General features: G+C 47.5%; 1 protein-coding gene across 1 annotated transcript in view; it reads right to left on the reverse strand.

Moving 5' to 3' along the window:
* LOC121008843 (macrophage receptor MARCO-like) overlaps positions 1 to 20,031 on the reverse strand; it is a 123,874-nt gene that overhangs the window by 52,627 nt on the left and 51,216 nt on the right. The window contains exon 6 of the mRNA XM_040441544.1: positions 419 to 481. Within this exon, the coding sequence (XP_040297478.1) occupies positions 419 to 481 (63 nt within the window). The remainder of the gene's footprint in view (positions 1 to 418; positions 482 to 20,031) is intronic.

Consider the following 20,031-nt stretch of genomic DNA (forward strand, 5'->3'; position numbering starts at 1 on the left):
TTCCTTCCTCTTTCTGCTCGTTCCTTCCTCTCTCTGCTCGTTCCTTCCTCTCTCTGCTCGTTCCTTCCTCTCTCTGCTCATTCCTTCTTCTCTCTGCTCATTCCTTCCTCTCTCTGCTCATTCCTTCCTATCTCTGCTCATTCCTTCCTTTCTGCTCATTCCTTCCTCTCTCTGCTCATTCCTTCCTCTCTCTGCTCATTCCTTCCTCTCTCTGATCATTCCTTCCTCTCTCTGCTCATTCCTTCCCCTTTCTGCTCATTCCTTCCTCTCTCTGCTCATTCCTTCCTCTCTCTCTGCTCATTCTTTCCTTTCTGCTCGCTCCTTCCTCTCTCTGCTCATTCCTTCTTCTCTCTGCTCATTCTATGCATGTTCCTTTTTATTGCCCTGCATGTTTTGATATCATTTGACCATTCCTTACCTGGGGCTCCATTTATACCAGTTTCCCCTTTGCTTCCTTTTGGTCCCTGTGCACCAGGAGCACCTGCAGAACACAGACCATTAGCTGCCTGCTGATGACAATAACACTGTGGGAAGGAGGGATATGATGGGAGTGCGCTGCTGCAGCCATTATATAGCATAGTTGTCAACCAGGGGCTGACATGCAAATCATTGGGCCCCATAGCAAGAATGTTAATTGGGCCCCAATGCCTGTTTCAAGACCCTTCTAAGACCGTCCCTGGCCCCTCCCTAGCCCCGCCGCATGCAACAGTATTCCATTCTTCAAATTGCAAGCACTCACACCGGAACCAGAGAGGCCCAATATGGTGAAAGGATCCGGTAGGTGCTGGTGGTGTTCAGCATATTCTGCTCTTATGCAGGAACAGAATATAGGAATTTGATAGCAAGTCTGCACCAAGCCTTACCCAATGAACTGCTGTCACGGTCCCTCCCATGACAGAGGTGAGAAGATCGGAGAGACTGGCGGCATGTGAGGGTATCTGACAGTCTCTCTGTTTTTTCCTTTCAGTGTTGTGTTTGGTAATGACCACACCTCTTGTCAGGTGCAGCTTGTAGTCATTACTGAGGCCCTATTTAGTTCTGACTCACACTGCTTACCATGCGGTTAATATTTCCTGCTGGAGTTGGTTGAGCTGGTGTGTTGTTTCTTTGGATCTCCTGCTCCTCCATTCTGCTTTAAGCGAACTGCATTTTGTTTTGCATTTTGTTGTTCTCTAGTGTTAGTTGTTTCCTAGGCCTCAGGGAGACGCTGGTTCCTTCAGCTGGGAAGGAACCAGTAGTCTCATTCCCTGCCACCACTCCTAGGGCTTTCCAGGGGCTCCAGGGCTTAGGTTCCAGTGCATGAGTATTCCCACCTTCAGGGTCTACTCATACTGGTAGGAGTCAGGGAGAGGTCTAGGGATTCCTAGGAGGTCACATCCCTCTCCCTTAGCTTTGAGGCCTAGACTCCTTTCTATTTCCTTCTGTGTTTCATCTGGTGTTTTCCCCTGTCCTATACCTGTAACAACTGCATCCGCTGCTTTTTATATAGATGGCAGACACAAATGCATTTGGACAAGAATCTGGGATATTACATGATGTAATAGCACCCAGTTTTCCTGCTGGCCTGCATGGTACCTGTGCAGAGACATAGTCTGGGAAAGCTGAGCTGAGCATCCTAGTTAGTCCCGCCCTCCCAGAGCATCGTAGTTAGTCCCGCCCTCCCAGAGCATCCTAGTTAGTCCCGCCCTCCCAGAACATCCTAGTTAGTCCCGCCCTCCCAGAGCATCCTAGTTAGTTCCGTCCTCCCAGAGCATCGTAGTTAGTCCCACCCTCCCAGAGCATCCTAGTTAGTCCCGCCCTCCCAGAACATCCTAGTTAGTTCCATCCTCCCAGAGCATCGTAGTTAGTCCCACCCTCCCAGAGCATCCTAGTTAGACCCGCCCTCCCTGAGCATCCCAGTTAGTCCCGCCCTCCCAGAGCATCCTAGTTAGTCCCGCCCTCCCAGAGCATCCTAGTTAGTCCCGCCCTCCCAGAGCATCCTCGTTAGTTCCTCCCTCATAGAGCATCCCAGTTAGTCCTACCCTCCCAGAGCATCCCAGTTAGTCCCGCCCTCCCAGAGCATCCTAGTTAGTCCAGCCCACCCAGAGCATCCTCATTAGTTCCGCCCTCCCAGAGCATTTTCATTAGTTCCATCCTCCCAGAGCATTTTCATTAGTCCCGCCCTCCCAGAGCATCCTAGTTAGTCCCGCCCTCCCAGAGCATCCTAGTTAGTCCCGCCCTCCCAGAGCATCCTAGTTAGTCCCGCCCTCCCAGAGCATCCTAGTTAGTTCCGCCCTCCCAGAGCATCCTAGTTAGTTCCGCCCTCCCAGAGCATCCTAGTTAGTTCCGCCCTCCCAGAGCATCCTAGTTAGTTCCGCCCTCCCAGAGCATCCTAGTTAGTTCCGCCCTCCCAGAGCATGCTAGTTAGTTCCGCCCTCCCAGAGCATCCTCGTTAGTTCCTCCCTCCCAGAGCATCCTAGTTTTTTATTTATTTTTATAAATCTTTATTATTATTTTAAACAGATCATTACAAATATCAACATTATTAATTATTTTTGCATTATAACACAATCTAGTTACCTTTTATAAATTACCCACCCTAATTTCCCCAATGCCTGTTGCTAAAAAAATAAAAATAAAATAAAAATAAAATTAAGTAACCTCCTCATTAACTCGCCATCTCTCCCCATTCGCCCCCCAGTCCCCACCCCACCCCAAACATCTCTCAGTTCTTATTCATTTCAACCATTTCTGCCACAGTCTGGTAAATCTAAATTTTTTCTTTATTGATACCAGGTGTGATCTTCCTCTGATAATCGAGATTCTAGCAAGATTCTCCCATTCCTTAGCCGTGTGTAACCCACTACCACCCCAATATCCAATGATACATTTCCTGGCAAAAAATAGGAGTTTTGTTGCTATTTCTCGATGGTTTAAGTTGTCTATCTGTCAAAGCATCCTAGTTAGTCCCGCCCTCCCAGAGCATCCTAGTTAGTTCCTCCCTCACAGAGCATCCCAGTTAGTCCTGCCCTCCCAGAGCATCCTCATTAGTTCCATCCTCCCAGAGCATCCTCATTAGTTCCATCCTCCCAGAGCATCCTAGTTAGTCCCACCCTCCCAGAGCATCCTAGTTAGTTCCATCCTCCCAGAGCATCCTCATTAGTTCCATCCTCCCAGAGCATCCTAGTTAGTTCCGCCCTCCCAGAGCATCCTAGTTAGTTCCGCCCTCCCAGAGCATCCTAGTTAGTTCCGCCCTCCCAGAGCATGCTAGTTAGTTCCGCCCTCCCAGAGCATCCTAGTTAGTCCCGCCCTCCCAGAGCATCCTAGTTAGTCCCGCCCTCCCAGAGCATCCTAGTTAGTTCCGCCCTCCCAGAGCATCCTAGTTAGTTCCGCCCTCCCAGAGCATCCTAGTTAGTTCCGCCCTCCCAGAGCATCCTATTTAGTTCCGCCCTCCCAGAGCATCCTAGTTAGTTCCGCCCTCCCAGAGCATCCTAGTTAGTTCCGCCCTCCCAGAGCATCCTAGTTAGTTCCGCCCTCCCAGAGCATGCTAGTTAGTTCCGCCCTCCCAGAGCATCCTCGTTAGTTCCTCCCTCCCAGAGCATCCTAGTTTTTTATTTATTTTTATAAATCTTTATTATTATTTTAAACAGATCATTACAAATATCAACATTATTAATTATTTTTGCATTATAACACAATCTAGTTACCTTTTATAAATTACCCACCCTAATTTCCCCAATGCCTGTTGCTAAAAAAATAAAAATAAAATAAAAATAAAATTAAGTAACCTCCTCATTAACTCGCCATCTCTCCCCATTCGCCCCCCAGTCCCCACCCCACCCCAAACATCTCTCAGTTCTTATTCATTTCAACCATTTCTGCCACAGTCTGGTAAATCTAAATTTTTTCTTTATTGATACCAGGTGTGATCTTCCTCTGATAATCGAGATTCTAGCAAGATTCTCCCATTCCTTAGCCGTGTGTAACCCACTACCACCCCAATATCCAATGATACATTTCCTGGCAAAAAATAGGAGTTTTGTTGCTATTTCTCGATGGTTTAAGTTGTCTATCTGTCAAAGCATCCTAGTTAGTCCCGCCCTCCCAGAGCATCCTAGTTAGTTCCTCCCTCACAGAGCATCCCAGTTAGTCCTGCCCTCCCAGAGCATCCTAGTTAGTCCCGCCCTCCCAGAGCATCCTCATTAGTTCCATCCTCCCAGAGCATCCTCATTAGTTCCATCCTCCCAGAGCATCCTAGTTAGTCCCACCCTCCCAGAGCATCCTAGTTAGTCCCGCCCTCCTAGAGCATCCTAGTTAGTCCCGCCCTCCCAGAGCATCCTAGTTAGATCCGCCCTCCCAGAGCATCCTAGTTAGATCCGCCCTCCCAGAGCATCCTAGTTAGTCCCGCCCTCCCAGAGCATCCTAGTTAGTCCCGCCCTCCCAGAGCATCCTCATGAGTTCCATCCTCCCAGAGCATCCTAGTTAGTCCAACCCTCCCAGAGCATCCTAGTTAGTCCCGCCCTCCCAGAGCATCCTAGTTAGTCCCGCCCTCCCAGAGCATCCTAGTTAGTCCCGCCCTCCTAGAGCATCCTAGTTAGTCCCGCCCTCCCAGAGCATCCTAGTTAGTCCCACCCTCCCAGAGCATCCTAGTTAGTCCCGCCCTCCCAGAGCATCCTAGTTAGTCCCGCCCTCCTAGAGCATCCTAGTTAGTCCCGCCCTCCCAGAGCATCCTAGTTAGTTCCGCCCTCACAGAGCATCCTAGTTAGTCCCGCCCTCACAGAGCATCCTAGTTAGTTCCTCCCTCCCAGAGCATCCTCATTAGTTCCATCCTCCCAGAGCATCCTAGTTAGTCCCGCCCTCCCAGAGCATCCTAGTTAGTCCCACCCTCCCAGAGCATCCTAGTTAGTCCCGCCCTCCCAGAGCATCCTAGTTAGTCCCGCCCTCCCAGAGCATCCAAGTTAGTCCCGCCCTCCTAGAGCATCCTAGTTAGTCCCGCCCTCCCAGAGCATCCTAGTTAGTCCCACCCTCCCAGAGCATCCTAGTTAGTCCCGCCCTCCCAGAGCATCCTAGTTAGTCCCGCCCTCCTAGAGCATCCTAGTTAGTCCCGCCCTCCCAGAGCATCCTAGTTAGTTCCGCCCTCACAGAGCATCCTAGTTAGTTCCGCCCTCACAGAGTATCCTCCTCAATAAGAGGATGATTGTGTACTTGCGCTGCAGCTATTATACAAGGCAGCGCTGCTGACTTCTTAGCCCTGGTCTAGCAGTACTGTAGTGTATATTTGGGTTGGAAAGAGGGTGGGGCCATTGAAACTGGCTGGGCTCCCTTCCCACACAAGCCCCATAGCAGCTACCTGGTTGGCCCAGATTTACAGGGACTGTTCCTGATTTTAAGAGGCAGTGCCAGCAAATTTGGGCTAACAGAAAACCCTGCCTCTAGTTAGCGTTCCTGGTTTGGTTTCTGCATTCCCTGGGGCAGGGCACTGGTGAGGGCGGGTTTGCATTTGTGTTATAAATTTCGTTATAGCGTTCACTTATAACAGCGTTATAACACTTTTTTCCCCCCATCATGTATAAAGGAACAAAACGGAACCGATATTTGTGCCCATAGACATGCATTAGGACAGAGCAAGCCCCAATGCCTCTTAAAGGGTTCCGTTTTGCATTCCATCTTAAAATTCCATCATATTCTGTTCTAATGGAACCCTATAATGGAATTTATAACGTCAATGCGAACCCGCCGTAAGTATGATACAGATATGCATCCCTTGTGGATGGGGCCAGGGCTATTCTTCTCCCTCTTGAATCCGCAGAAGAATACTGCTGGCACCATCCACATCCAGATAAGGTGGGGGACAGTTCTTGTGTCTGGCAGCTCTGCGCTGAACTGTTTACAATCAGGCAATCATCCCAGGCTGCACTCAACTCCATGTCTGACCTGACTCTCCATGCGTCTCCGCTGCGCGCCAATTCACAGCGTGCCCACACAACACTCCTTGAGCCACTCCTAACAATGCCCAACAGACTTTCTGGTGAGGACAGGAGTCCAGTGCACTGGACTCCTCCCAGGTGGTTCATGGCGGACCCTGACTTGTGTGCCTTTTGTCGAACCCTCACCAATATGGTGCCCACCTATATTCTCCACCATCCTGGTAACTGCTGCACTGCCCCCTCCCCTGACAATTCCACCAACATGGCACAATACAGTGGGCATCATTTATTAGGACCGGCATTTTAGACGGCAGTATTAATAACCCCTATATCTGGTGGTGGATCCACCGAAGTTATAAAGAAGTGCCAGGCTCTGCATAACATTGGCGCATCCAGAGCCAGTTCTAAATGTAAAACCGCTTCCTTGCTGTCTTACATTTGGACCATTTTCTATGCTTAAAACAGGCGTAGAAAATGGTAAACAAGACAGGCTCCGTCCCCTTCCCTACCCACGCCCACCGTTTTAGACCTGAGCAGGGAAAAGGTGTAGATTGAGGTGCAAATAACCTTTGCGCCGCCATCTCCGCCATATATATGCCTAATACAGGTGTATTTCTGGATAATAAATGACCCCCAGGATTTTTAAAACAATGAAGATATCAGTGAAGCCCCAACATGCAGAGGCTTCTCTACACAAGGGATCCAAGATGTCACCCCACGCCATGTTACTATGGAAGAAAATGACGTCCAGGGTACACAGAAGAGAGAGGGAGGGTGGGTCGTGCCCACTACAAATCCACGTGATCACAGTGGCGATCACACTGGTTCAGGGAAATTTAGCAAAAGGAAGAAAATGGCGCTCATAGGGTGAGTAAGTTCAAAAACAAGCCTCCAAATACAGGAAAAGTGGTTCTGCTCACCTGTTATTGTTGCACCTAATATTCGGTGCAACTGTAATGGAAGCGGATAGGAGCGGTTGAGTTTAGCTGGTTGGTGCTGCCGATTACGTCCGTGTTCACCTTTGGTGGGGGCCAGGCCGCCGTCTGGGTCAGTGAATGGGGTATGTTTCCACTGGACTTGGAGGTCGAGTGGACGGGTGGACAATAGGCGCAAAGACGCAACCAGAATTTTGCAAACCAATAGGTTTTTTATTGTTAATGTGACAACGCGTTTCGGGGTTCTGCGGACCCCTTTTTCAAGTCTAAAAAACATATACATACAGTCATAAAAAATAAGAACACACTGGTGGGTGTAAGAGTTCCTAAAGCTCCTGATAGTAGTGATAGTAATGGTGATATGACCGTTACATGAATAGAAACGTGAGTGGATGGTTGGGTACATATATATATACTAGACATGAATGATGACTCAATAATAAAACGGTAATAAATATAAATATATATGTAAATCTATAGATGACGCCAAGGGTTTATAATACAATGATTAATAATTAATTAAATCGCTGTTGGTAAAATCCCGGGATATAAGTCGCTGTTTTGCAGTGCGTGTAAGATCCAGATTGAAAATATGCAGTAAAAACAATTTTTTCTCTGCAGTAAAATAATTTTGATGAATATTCATAAGATTGCGCAATACTATGTCAGTCTGAGGTGGTACTTATAGTGTATATAAATCAGGCCTCTTTTTCTGGCGGAACGCCGTTCTGGGGCTGGCAATTTTACTTGCATCCCTGTTCTCTAAAGGGGCGGTTTTAGGGGGCGGTCCTAGGGGTGGGAAGGGGCGTGGCCAGGGGAGGGGGGGGGGTGAGTTCCACCACCTTTTCTCTGAGAAAAAAAGCCCTGATATAAAGGTATAAAGGTAAATGGGTCAATAAAGGGCAGTGGGCATGTGGTGGAAATGACCCTGCAGGAGAGGGCATGAAATGGTGCTACAACCGGGGGAGACTGGGAAGAGGGACCGCGCTGGGAGACGTACTGGTGGAGATGCTTCTGGCACGTGAGGCGTCCAGATGCTGTGTGCTGGGAGCGCGTGCTGGACCGGCAAAGAGGAGGTGAGGGGGGCGGGGCAGTAATGGGCGGAGCAAGCTGCTAACACAATGGTGGTGGTGGGGTGTGTGTATGGGCGGGGCCTAGTGACGCGATGGAAGGGGCTGAGACAAGCGGCCGGCGTATCAGGGGGAGGTGGAAGTGTGGTGGGCGGACCTGGCTAATGCAAGGGGGAGGTGCAGGAGCGAGAGTGGTGGGCTGCATGAGGGGATGGACGGCATGGAGCGATGGGCGGGGACTGGATCGAAGAAGGGGATGTGACAAGGGGGAGAAGAAGGGGACGAAAAGCGATTGCTAAGAGGAGGGAGAAGAGGGGAATTTTACTGCAGAGGAAAAATAGTTTTTACTGCATATAAATTTATGCTGCATAGTCTCAATATGGATCTTACACGCACTGCGAAACAGCGACTTATATCCCGGGATTTTACCAACAGCGATTTAATTAATTATTAATCATTGTATTATAAACCCTTGGCGTCATCTACACTCACCTAAAGAATTATTAGGAACACCTGTTCTATTTCTCATTGATGCAATTCTCTAGCCAACCAATCACATGGCAGTTGCTTCGATGCATTTAGGGGGGGCTCCTGGTCAAGACAATCTCCTGAACTCCAAACTGAATGTCAGAATGGGAAAGAAAGGGGATTTAAGCAATTTTGAGCGTGGCATGGTTGTTGGTGGCAGACGGGCCGGTCGGAGTATTTCACAATCTGCTCAGTTACTGGGATTTTCACGCACAACCATTTCTAGGGTTTACAAAGAATGGTGTGAAAAGGGAAAAACATCCAGTATGCGGCCGTCCTGTGGGCGAAAATGCCTTGTGGATGCTAGAGGTCAGAGGAGAATGGGCCGACTGATTCAAGCTGATAGAAGAGCAACGTTGGCTGAAATAACCACTCATTACAACCGAGGTATGCAGCAAAGCATTTGTGAAGCCACAACACGGACAACCTTGAGGCGGATGGGCTACAACAGCAGAAGACCCCACCGGGTACCACTCATCTCCACTACAAATAGGAAAAAGAGGCTACAATTTGCACGAGCTCACCAAAACTGGACTGTTGAAGACTGGAAAAATGTTGTCTGGTCTGATGAGTCTCAATTTCTGTTGAGACATTCAAATGGTAGAGTCCGAATTTGGGGTAAACAGAATGAGAACATGTCTCCATCCTCTGATGGCTACTTCCAGCAGGATAATGCACCATGTCACAAAGCTCCAATCATCTCACATTGGTTTCTGGAACATGACAATGAGTTCACTGGACTAAAATGGCCCCACAGTCACCAGATCTCAACCCAATAGAGCATCTTTGGGATGTGGTGGAACGGGAGCTTCGTGCCCTGGATGTGCATCCCTCAAATCTCCATCAACTGCAAGATGCTGTCCTATCAATATGAGCCAACATTTCTAAAGAATGCTATCAGCACCTTGTGGAATCAATGCCACCTAGAATTAAGGCAGTTCTGAAGGCAAAAGGGGGTCCAACACCGTAGTAGTATGGGGGCACTAATAATTCTTTAGGTGAGTGTGTAGATTTACATATATATTTATATTTCTTTATTTTTATTACCGTTTTATTATTGAGTCATCATTCATGTCTAGTATATATATATGTACCCAACCATCCACTCACGTTTCTATTCATGTAATGGTCATATCACCATTATTATCACTACTATCAGGAGCTTTAGGAACTCTTACACCCGCCAGTGTGTTCTTATTTTTTATGACTGTATGTATATGTTTTTTAGACTTGAAAAAGGGGTCTGCTGGTTCAGGGATACATACAAGGACTCTAGACATCACAGCTTCTCCGCTCTTACAGTAAAGAAGCCTGATGGAGGGGGGGGGGGGGGGGGGGCTCTCGTATTCTGTACAAATCAGAGCTTATTAGTTAATGATCTCCTCCTCTGATCCCTGGGCCCCCGGACATTCAGCCTCTTCACTTTGAGCAGCTCCTTACCACCGGATTTCTATGGCTGCTTTCTCCGTATAGCGTACATGTCCCCGGTGCACGTCTGTGAGTCTTTCTGCATAACAAAGATTCTCCAGGACTCTTACCTCTTTCTCCATCTTGTCCCGGTTTTCCCTGCTCGCCCTTCATTCCTAAAGAAGAGGGAATGGTTATCAGACATCACTGGCCCAGATTTACAAATGTGTCTGCACGGAAAAATCTACCCAAAAAGTGGCACAAATTGGCACATCTAGAACTAGTTTTCCAAAAAGGTCGACAGGATGGTGAGGCTTAGAGGAAGCATAGCTTTATGGAAAATGCAGCAGGGCCTAGAATGTGGAAATTTGAGCAAAAATTCCACAACAACTATTCCTTCAAATTTATATGGCTTTTGTTATTACTGAAAAGTGTCTATACCTGCACCAGATTTATCATTATCCTGAGCCCTGTGAAAAATCTGGAGCGGGTCTAGAGGCCGAGCTAAGCTTACACCATCTATAGGATTAGTAAATCTGGAGCAGGTCTAGAGGCCGGGCTAAGCTTACACCATCTATAGGATTAGTACATCTGGAGCAGGTCTATAAGGCCGGGCTAAGATTACACCGTCTATAGGATTAGTACATCTGGAGCAGGTCTAGAGGCCGGGCTAAGCTTACACCATCTATAGGATTAGTAAATCTGGAGCAGGTCTAGAGGCCGGGCTAAGCTTACACCGTCTATAGGATTAGTACATCTGGAGCAGGTCTAGAGGCCGGGCTAAGCTTACACCATCTATAGGATTAGTACATCTGGAGCAGGTCTAGAGGCCGGGATAAGCTTACACCATCTATAGGATTAGTAAATCTGGAGCAGGTCTAGAGGCCGGGCTAAGCTTACACCGTCTATAGGATTAGTAAATCTGGAGCAGATCTAGAGGCCGGGCTAAGCTTACACCATCTATAGGATTAGTACATCTGGAGCAGGTCTAGAGGTCGGGCTAAGCTTACACCATCTATAGGATTAGTAAATCTGGAGCAGGTCTAGAGGCCAGGCTAAGCTTACACCATCTATAGGATTAGTACATCTGGAGCAGGTCTAGAGGTCGGGCTAAGCTTACACCATCTATAGGATTAGTACATCTAGAGCAGGTCTAGAGGCCGGGCTAAGCTTACACCATCTATAGGATTAGTAAATCTGGAGCAGATCTAGAGGCCGGGCTAAGCTTACACCATCTATAGGATTAGTACATCTGGAGCAGGTCTAGAGGTCGGGCTAAGCTTACACCATCTATAGGATTAGTAAATCTGGAGCAGGTCTAGAGGCCAGGCTAAGCTTACACCATCTATAGGATTAGTACATCTGGAGCAGGTCTAGAGGTCGGGCTAAGCTTACACCATCTATAGGATTAGTACATCTAGAGCAGGTCTAGAGGCCGGGCTAAGCTTACACCATCTATAGGATTAGTACATCTGGAGCAGGTCTAGAGGCCGGGCTAAGCTTACACCATCTATAGGATTAGTACATCTGGAGCAGGTCTAGAGGTCGGGCAAAGCTTACACTATCTATAGGATTAGTACATCTGGAGCAGGTCTAGAGGTCGGGCTATGCTTACACCATCTATAGGATTAGTACATCTGGAGCAGGTCTAGAGGTCGGGCTAAGCTTACACCGTCTATAGGATTAGTACATCTGGAGCAGGTCTAGAGGCCGGGCTAAGCTTACACCATCTATAGGATTAGTAAATCTGGAGCAGGTCTAGAGGCCGGGCTAAGCTTACACCATCTATAGGATTAGTACATCTGGAGCAGATCTAGAGGCCGGGCTAAGCTTACACCATATATAGGATTAGTAAATCTGGAGCAGGTCTAGAGGCCGGGCTAAGCTTACACTGTATATAGGATTAGTATATCTGGAGCAGGTCTAGAGGCCGGGCTAAGCTTACATCATCTATAGGATTAGTACATCTGGAGCAGGTCTAGAGACCGGGCTAAGCTTACACCATCTATAGGATTAGTAAATCTGGAGCAGGACTAGAGGCCGGGCTAAGCTTACACCATCTATAGGATTAGTAAATCTGGAGCAGGTCTAGAGGCGGGGCTAAGCTTACACCATCTATAGGATTAGAAAATATGGAGCAGGTCTAGAGGCCGGGCTAAGCTTACACCATCTATAGGATTAGTAAATCTGGAGCAGGTCTAGAGGCCGGGCTAAGCTTACACCATCTATAGGATTAGTAAATCTGGAGCAGGTCTAGAGGTCGGGCTAAGCTTACACCATCTATAGGATTAGTAAATCTGGAGCAGGTCTAGAGGCCGGGCTAAGCTTACACCATATATAGGATTAGTACATCTGGAGCAGGTCTAGAGGCCGGGCTAAGCTTACACCATCTATAGGATTAGTAAATCTGGAGCAGGTCTAGAGGCCGGACTAAGCTTACACCATCTATAGGATTAGTACATCTGGAGCAGGTCTAGAGGTCGGGCTAAGCTTACACCATCTATAGGATTAGTACATCTGGAGCAGGTCTAGAGGTCGGGCTAAGCTTACACCATCTATAGGATTAGTACATCTGGAGCAGGTCTAGAGGCCGGGCTAAGCTTACACCATCTATAGGATTAGTAAATCTGGAGCAGGTCTAGAGGTCGGGCTAAGCTTACACCATCTATAGGATTAGTACATCTGGAGCAGGTCTAGAGGCCAGGCTAAGCTTACACCATCTATAGGATTAGTAAATCTGGAGCAGGTCTAGAGGCCGGACTAAGCTTACACCATCTATAGGATTAGTAAATCTGGAGCAGGTCTAGAGGCCGGGCTAAGCTTACACCATCTATAGGATTAGTACATCTGGAGCAGATCTAGAGGCCGGGCTAAGCTTACACCATATATAGGATTAGTAAATCTGGAGCAGGTCTAGAGGCCGGGCTAAGCTTACACTGTATATAGGATTAGTATATCTGGAGCAGGTCTAGAGGCCGGGCTAAGCTTACATCATCTATAGGATTAGTACATCTGGAACAGGTCTAGAGACCGGGCTAAGCTTACACCATCTATAGGATTAGTAAATCTGGAGCAGGTCTAGAGGCCGGGCTAAGCTTACACCATCTATAGGATTAGTACATCTGGAGCAGGTCTAGAGGTCGGGCTAAGCTTACACCATCTATAGGATTAGTACATCTGGAGCAGGTCTAGAGGCCGGGCTAAGCTTACACCATCTATAGGATTAGTACATCTGGAGCAGGTCTAGAGGCCGGGCTAAGCTTACACCATCTATAGGATTAGTACATCTGGAGCAGGTCTAGAGGTCGGGCTAAGCTTACACCATCTATAGGATTAGTACATCTGGAGCAGGTCTAGAGGTCGGGCTAAGCTTACACCATCTATAGGATTAGTACATCTGGAGCAGGTCTAGAGGTCGGGCTAAGCTTACACCATCTATAGGATTAGTACATCTGGAGCAGGTCTAGAGGCCGGGCTAAGCTTAAACCATCTATAGGATTAGTAAATCTGGAGCAGGTCTAGAGGCCGGGCTAAGCTTACACCATCTATAGGATTAGTACATCTGGAGCAGATCTAGAGGCCGGGCTAAGCTTACACCATATATAGGATTAGTAAATCTGGAGCAGGTCTAGAGGCCGGGCTAAGCTTACACTGTATATAGGATTAGTATATCTGGAGCAGGTCTAGAGGCCGGGCTAAGCTTACATCATCTATAGGATTAGTACATCTGGAGCAGGTCTAGAGACCGGGCTAAGCTTACACCATCTATAGGATTAGTAAATCTGGAGCAGGTCTAGAGGCCGGGCTAAGCTTACACCATCTATAGGATTAGTAAATCTGGAGCAGGTCTAGAGGCCGGGCTAAGCTTACACCATCTATAGGATTAGTAAATATGGAGCAGGTCTAGAGGCCGGGCTAAGCTTACACCATCTATAGGATTAGTAAATCTGGAGCAGGTCTAGAGGCCGGGCTAAGCTTACACCATCTATAGGATTAGTAAATCTGGAGCAGGTCTAGAGGTCGGGCTAAGCTTACACCATCTATAGGATTAGTAAATCTGGAGCAGGTCTAGAGGCCGGGCTAAGCTTACACCATCTATAGGATTAGTACATCTGGAGCAGGTCTAGAGGCCGGGCTAAGCTTACACCATCTATAGGATTAGTAAATCTGGAGCAGGTCTAGAGGCCGGACTAAGCTTACACCATCTATAGGATTAGTACATCTGGAGCAGGTCTAGAGGTCGGGCTAAGCTTACACCATCTATAGGATTAGTACATCTGGAGCAGGTCTAGAGGTCGGGCTAAGCTTACACCATCTATAGGATTAGTACATCTGGAGCAGGTCTAGAGGCCGGGCTAAGCTTACACCATCTATAGGATTAGTACATCTGGAGCAGGTCTAGAGGTCGGGCTAAGCTTACACCATCTATAGGATTAGTACATCTGGAGCAGGTCTAGAGGCCGGGCTAAGCTTACACCATCTATAGGATTAGTAAATCTGGAGCAGGTCTAGAGGCCGGACTAAGCTTACACCATCTATAGGATTAGTAAATCTGGAGCAGGTCTAGAGGCCGGGCTAAGCTTACACCATCTATAGGATTAGTACATCTGGAGCAGATCTAGAGGCCGGGCTAAGCTTGCACCATATATAGGATTAGTAAATCTGGAGCAGGTCTAGAGGCCGGGCTAAGCTTACACTGTATATAGGATTAGTATATCTGGAGCAGGTCTAGTGGCCGTGCTAAGCTTACATCATCTATAGGATTAGTACATCTGGAGCAGGTCTAGAGACCGGGCTAAGCTTACACCATCTATAGGATTAGTAAATCTGGAGCAGGTCTAGAGGCCGGGCTAAGCTTACACCATCTATAGGATTAGTAAATCTGGAGCAGGTCTAGAGGCCGGGCTAAGCTTACACCATCTATAGGATTAGTAAATCTGGAGCAGGTCTAGAGGTCGGACTAAGCTTACACCATCTATAGGATTAGTAAATCTGGAGCAGGTCTAGAGGCCGGGCTAAGCTTACACCATATATAGGATTAGTACATCTGGAGCAGGTCTAGAGGCCGGGCTAAGCTTACATCATCTATAGGATTAGTACATCTGGAGCAGGTCTAGAGGCCGGGCTAAGCTTACACCATCTATAGGATTAGTACATCTGGAGCAGGTCTAGAGGCCGGGCTAAGCTTACACCATCTATAGGATTAGTAAATCTGGAGCAGGTCTAGAGGTCGGGCTAAGCTTACACCATCTATAGGATTAGTACATCTGGAGCAGATCTAGAGGCCGGGCTAAGCTTACACTGTATATAGCATTAGTACATCTGGAGCAGGTCTAGAGGCCGGGCTGAGCTTACACCATATATAGGATTAGTACATCTGGAGCAGACCTAGAGGCCGGGCTAAGCTTACACTATCTATAGGATTAGTAAATCTGGAGCAGGTCTAGAGGCCAGGCTAAGCTTACATCATCTATAGGATTAGTACATCTGGAGCAGGTCTAGAGGCCGGGCTAAGCTTACACCATCTATAGGATTAGTACATCTGGAGCAGATCTAGAGGCCGGGCAAAGCTTACACAGTCTATAGGATTAGTACATCTGGAGCTGGTTTAGAGGCCGGGCTAAGCTTACACCATCTATAGGATTAGGACATATGGAGCAGATCTAGAGGCCGGGCTAAGCTTACACCATCTATAGGATTAGTACATCTGGAGCTGGTTTAGAGGCCGGGCTAAGCTTACACCATCTATAGGATTAGTAAATCTGGAGCAGGTCTAGAGGCCGGGCTAAGCTTACACCATCTATAGGATTATTAATCTGGAGCAGGTCTAGAGGCCAGGCTAAGCTTACACCATCTATAGGATTAGTAAATCTGGAGCAGGTCTAGAGGCCGGACTAAGCTTACACCATCTATAGGATTAGTACATCTGGAGCAGGTCTAGAGGTCGGGCTAAGCTTACACCATCTATAGGATTAGTACATCTGGAGCAGGTCTAGAGGTCGGGCTAAGCTTACACCATCTATAGGATTAGTACATCTGGAGCAGGTCTAGAGGCCGGGCTAAGCTTACACCATCTATAGGATTAGTACATCTGGAGCAGGTCTAGAGGTCGGGCTAAGCTTACACCATCTATAGGATTAGTACATCTGGAGCAGGTCTAGAGGCCGGGCTAAGCTTACACCATCTATAGGATTAGTAAATCTGGAGCAGGTCTAGAGGCCGGACTAAGCTTACACCATCTATAGGATTAGTAAATCTGGAGCAGGTCCAGAGGCCGGGCTAAGCTTACACCATCTATAGGATTAGTACATCTGGAGCAGATCTAGAGGCCGGGCTAAGCTTACACCATATATAGGATTAGTAAATCTGGAGCAGGTCTAGAGGCCGGGCTAAGCTTACACTGTATATAGGATTAGTATATCTGGAGCAGGTCTAGAGGCCGGGCTAAGTTTACATCATCTATAGGATTAGTACATCTGGAGCAGGTCTAGAGACCGGGCTAAGCTTACACCATCTATAGGATTAGTAAATCTGGAGCAGCTCTAGAGGCCGGGCTAAGCTTACACCATCTATAGGATTAGTAAATCTGGAGCAGGTCTAGAGGCCGGGTTAAGCTTACACCATCTATAGGATTAGTAAATCTGGAGCAGGTCTAGAGGTCGGGCTAAGTTTACACCATCTATAGGATTAGTAAATCTGGAGCAGGTCTAGAGGCCGGGCTAAGCTTACACCATATATAGGATTAGTACATCTGGAGCAGGTCTAGAGGCCGGGCTAAGCTTACATCATCTATAGGATTAGTACATCTGGAGCAGGTCTAGAGGCCGGGCTAAGCTTACACCATCTATAGGATTAGTACATCTGGAGCAGGTCTAGAGGCCGGGCTAAGCTTACACCATCTATAGGATTAGTAAATCTGGAGCAGGTCTAGAGGTCGGGCTAAGCTTACACCATCTATAGGATTAGTACATCTGGAGCAGATCTAGAGGCCGGGCTAAGCTTACACTGTATATAGGATTAGTACATCTGAAGCAGGTCTAGAGGCCGGGCTGAGCTTACACCATATATAGGATTAGTACATCTGGAGCAGACCTAGAGGCCGGGCTAAGCTTACACCATCTATAGGATTAGTAAATCTGGAGCAGGTCTAGAGGCCAGGCTAAGCTTACATCATCTATAGGATTAGTACATCTGGAGCAGGTCTAGAGGCCGGGCTAAGCTTACACCATCTATAGGATTAGTACATCTGGAGCAGATCTAGAGGCCGGGCAAAGCTTACACAGTCTATAGGATTAGTACATCTGGAGCTGGTTTAGAGGCCGGGCTAAGCTTACACCATCTATAGGATTAGCACATCTGGAGCAGATCTAGAGGCCGGGCTAAGCTTACACCATCTATAGGATTAGTACATCTGGAGCTGGTTTAGAGGCCGGGCTAAGCTTACACCATCTATAGGATTAGTAAATCTGGAGCAGGTCTAGAGGCCGGGCTAAGCTTACACCATCTATAGGATTATTAATCTGGAGCAGGTCTAGAGGCCGGGCTAAGCTTACATCATCTATAGGATTAGTAAATCTGGAGCTGGTTTAGAGGCCATGCTAAGCTTACAACATCTATAGGATTAGTAAATCTGGGGAAGGTGTAGAGGCCGGGCTAAGCTTACACCAACTATAGGATTAGTAAATCTGGAGCTGGTTCAGAGGCCGGACTAAGCTTACACCGTCTATAGGATTAGTACATCTGGAGCAGATCTAGAGGCTGGGCTAAGCTTACACCATCTATAGGATTAGTAAATCTGGGGAAGGTGTAGAAGCCGGGCTAAGCTTATACCGTCTATAGGATTAGTACATCTGGAGCAGGTCTAGAGGCTGGGCTAAACTTACACCATCTATAGGATTAGTAAATCTGGAGCTGGTTTAGAGGCCGGGCTAAGCTTACATCATCTATAGGATTAGTACATCTGGAGCTGGTCTAGAGGCCGGGCAAAGCTTACATCATCTATAGGATTAGTAAATCTGGAGAAGGTCTAGAGACCGGGCTAAGCTTACATCATCTATAGGATTAGTAAATCTGGAGCAGGTCTAGAGGCCGGGCTAAGCTTACATCATCTATAGGATTAGTAAATCTGGAGCAGGTCTAGAGGCCGGGCTAAGCTTACACCATCTATAGGATTAGTAAATCTGGAGCAGGTCTAGAGGCCGGGCTAAGCTTACACCATCTATAGGATTAGTAAATATGGAGCAGGTCTAGAGGCCGGGCTAAGCTTACACCATCTATAGGATTAGTACATCTGGAGCAGGTCTAGAGGTCGGGCTAAGCTTACACCATCTATAGGATTAGTACATCTGGAGCAGGTCTAGAGGTCGGGCTAAGCTTACACCATCTATAGGATTAGTACATCTGGAGCAGGTCTAGAGGCCGGGCTAAGCTTACACCATCTATAGGATTAGTACATCTGGAGCAGGTCTAGAGGTCGGGCTAAGTTTACACCATCTATAGGATTAGTAAATCTGGAGCAGGTCTAGAGGCCGGGCTAAGCTTACACCATATATAGGATTAGTACATCTGGAGCAGGTCTAGAGGCCGGGCTAAGCTTACATCATCTATAGGATTAGTACATCTGGAGCAGGTCTAGAGGCCGGGCTAAGCTTACACCATCTATAGGATTAGTACATCTGGAGCAGGTCTAGAGGCCGGGCTAAGCTTACACCATCTATAGGATTAGTAAATCTGGAGCAGGTCTAGAGGTCGGGCTAAGCTTACACCATCTATAGGATTAGTACATCTGGAGCAGATCTAGAGGCCGGGCTAAGCTTACACTGTATATAGGATTAGTACATCTGAAGCAGGTCTAGAGGCCGGGCTGAGCTTACACCATATATAGGATTAGTACATCTGGAGCAGACCTAGAGGCCGGGCTAAGCTTACACCATCTATAGGATTAGTAAATCTGGAGCAGGTCTAGAGGCCAGGCTAAGCTTACATCATCTATAGGATTAGTACATCTGGAGCAGGTCTAGAGGCCGGGCTAAGCTTACACCATCTATAGGATTAGTACATCTGGAGCAGATCTAGAGGCCGGGCAAAGCTTACACAGTCTATAGGATTAGTACATCTGGAGCTGGTTTAGAGGCCGGGCTAAGCTTACACCATCTATAGGATTAGCACATCTGGAGCAGATCTAGAGGCCGGGCTAAGCTTACACCATCTATAGGATTAGTACATCTGGAGCTGGTTTAGAGGCCGGGCTAAGCTTACACCATCTATAGGATTAGTAAATCTGGAGCAGGTCTAGAGGCCGGGCTAAGCTTACACCATCTATAGGATTATTAATCTGGAGCAGGTCTAGAGGCCGGGCTAAGCTTACATCATCTATAGGATTAGTAAATCTGGAGCTGGTTTAGAGGCCATGCTAAGCTTACAACATCTATAGGATTAGTAAATCTGGGGAAGGTGTAGAGGCCGGGCTAAGCTTACACCAACTATAGGATTAGTAAATCTGGAGCTGGTTCAGAGGCCGGACTAAGCTTACACCGTCTATAGGATTAGTACATCTGGAGCAGATCTAGAGGCTGGGCTAAGCTTACACCATCTATAGGATTAGTAAATCTGGGGAAGGTGTAAAAGCCGGGCTAAGCTTATACCGTCTATAGGATTAGTACATCTGGAGCAGGTCTAGAGGCTGGGCTAAACTTACACCATCTATAGGATTAGTAAATCTGGAGCTGGTTTAGAGGCCGGGCTAAGCTTACATCATCTATAGGATTAGTACATCTGGAGCTGGTCTAGAGGCCGGGCAAAGCTTACATCATCTATAGGATTAGTAAATCTGGAGAAGGTCTAGAGACCGGGCTAAGCTTACATCATCTATAGGATTAGTAAATCTGGAGCAGGTCTAGAGGCCGGGCTAAGCTTACATCATCTATAGGATTAGTAAATCTGGAGCAGGTCTAGAGGCCGGGCTAAGCTTACACCATCTATAGGATTAGTAAATCTGGAGCAGGTCTAGAGGCCGGGCTAAGCTTACACCATCTATAGGATTAGTAAATATGGAGCAGGTCTAGAGGCCGGGCTAAGCTTACACCATCTATAGGATTAGTACATCTGGAGCAGGTCTAGAGGTCGGGCTAAGCTTACACCATCTATAGGATTAGTACATCTGGAGCAGGTCTAGAGGTCGGGCTA

This window comes from Bufo bufo, chromosome 7, assembly GCF_905171765.1.
Source record: "Bufo bufo chromosome 7, aBufBuf1.1, whole genome shotgun sequence".
Taxonomy (NCBI): Eukaryota; Metazoa; Chordata; class Amphibia; order Anura; family Bufonidae; genus Bufo; species Bufo bufo.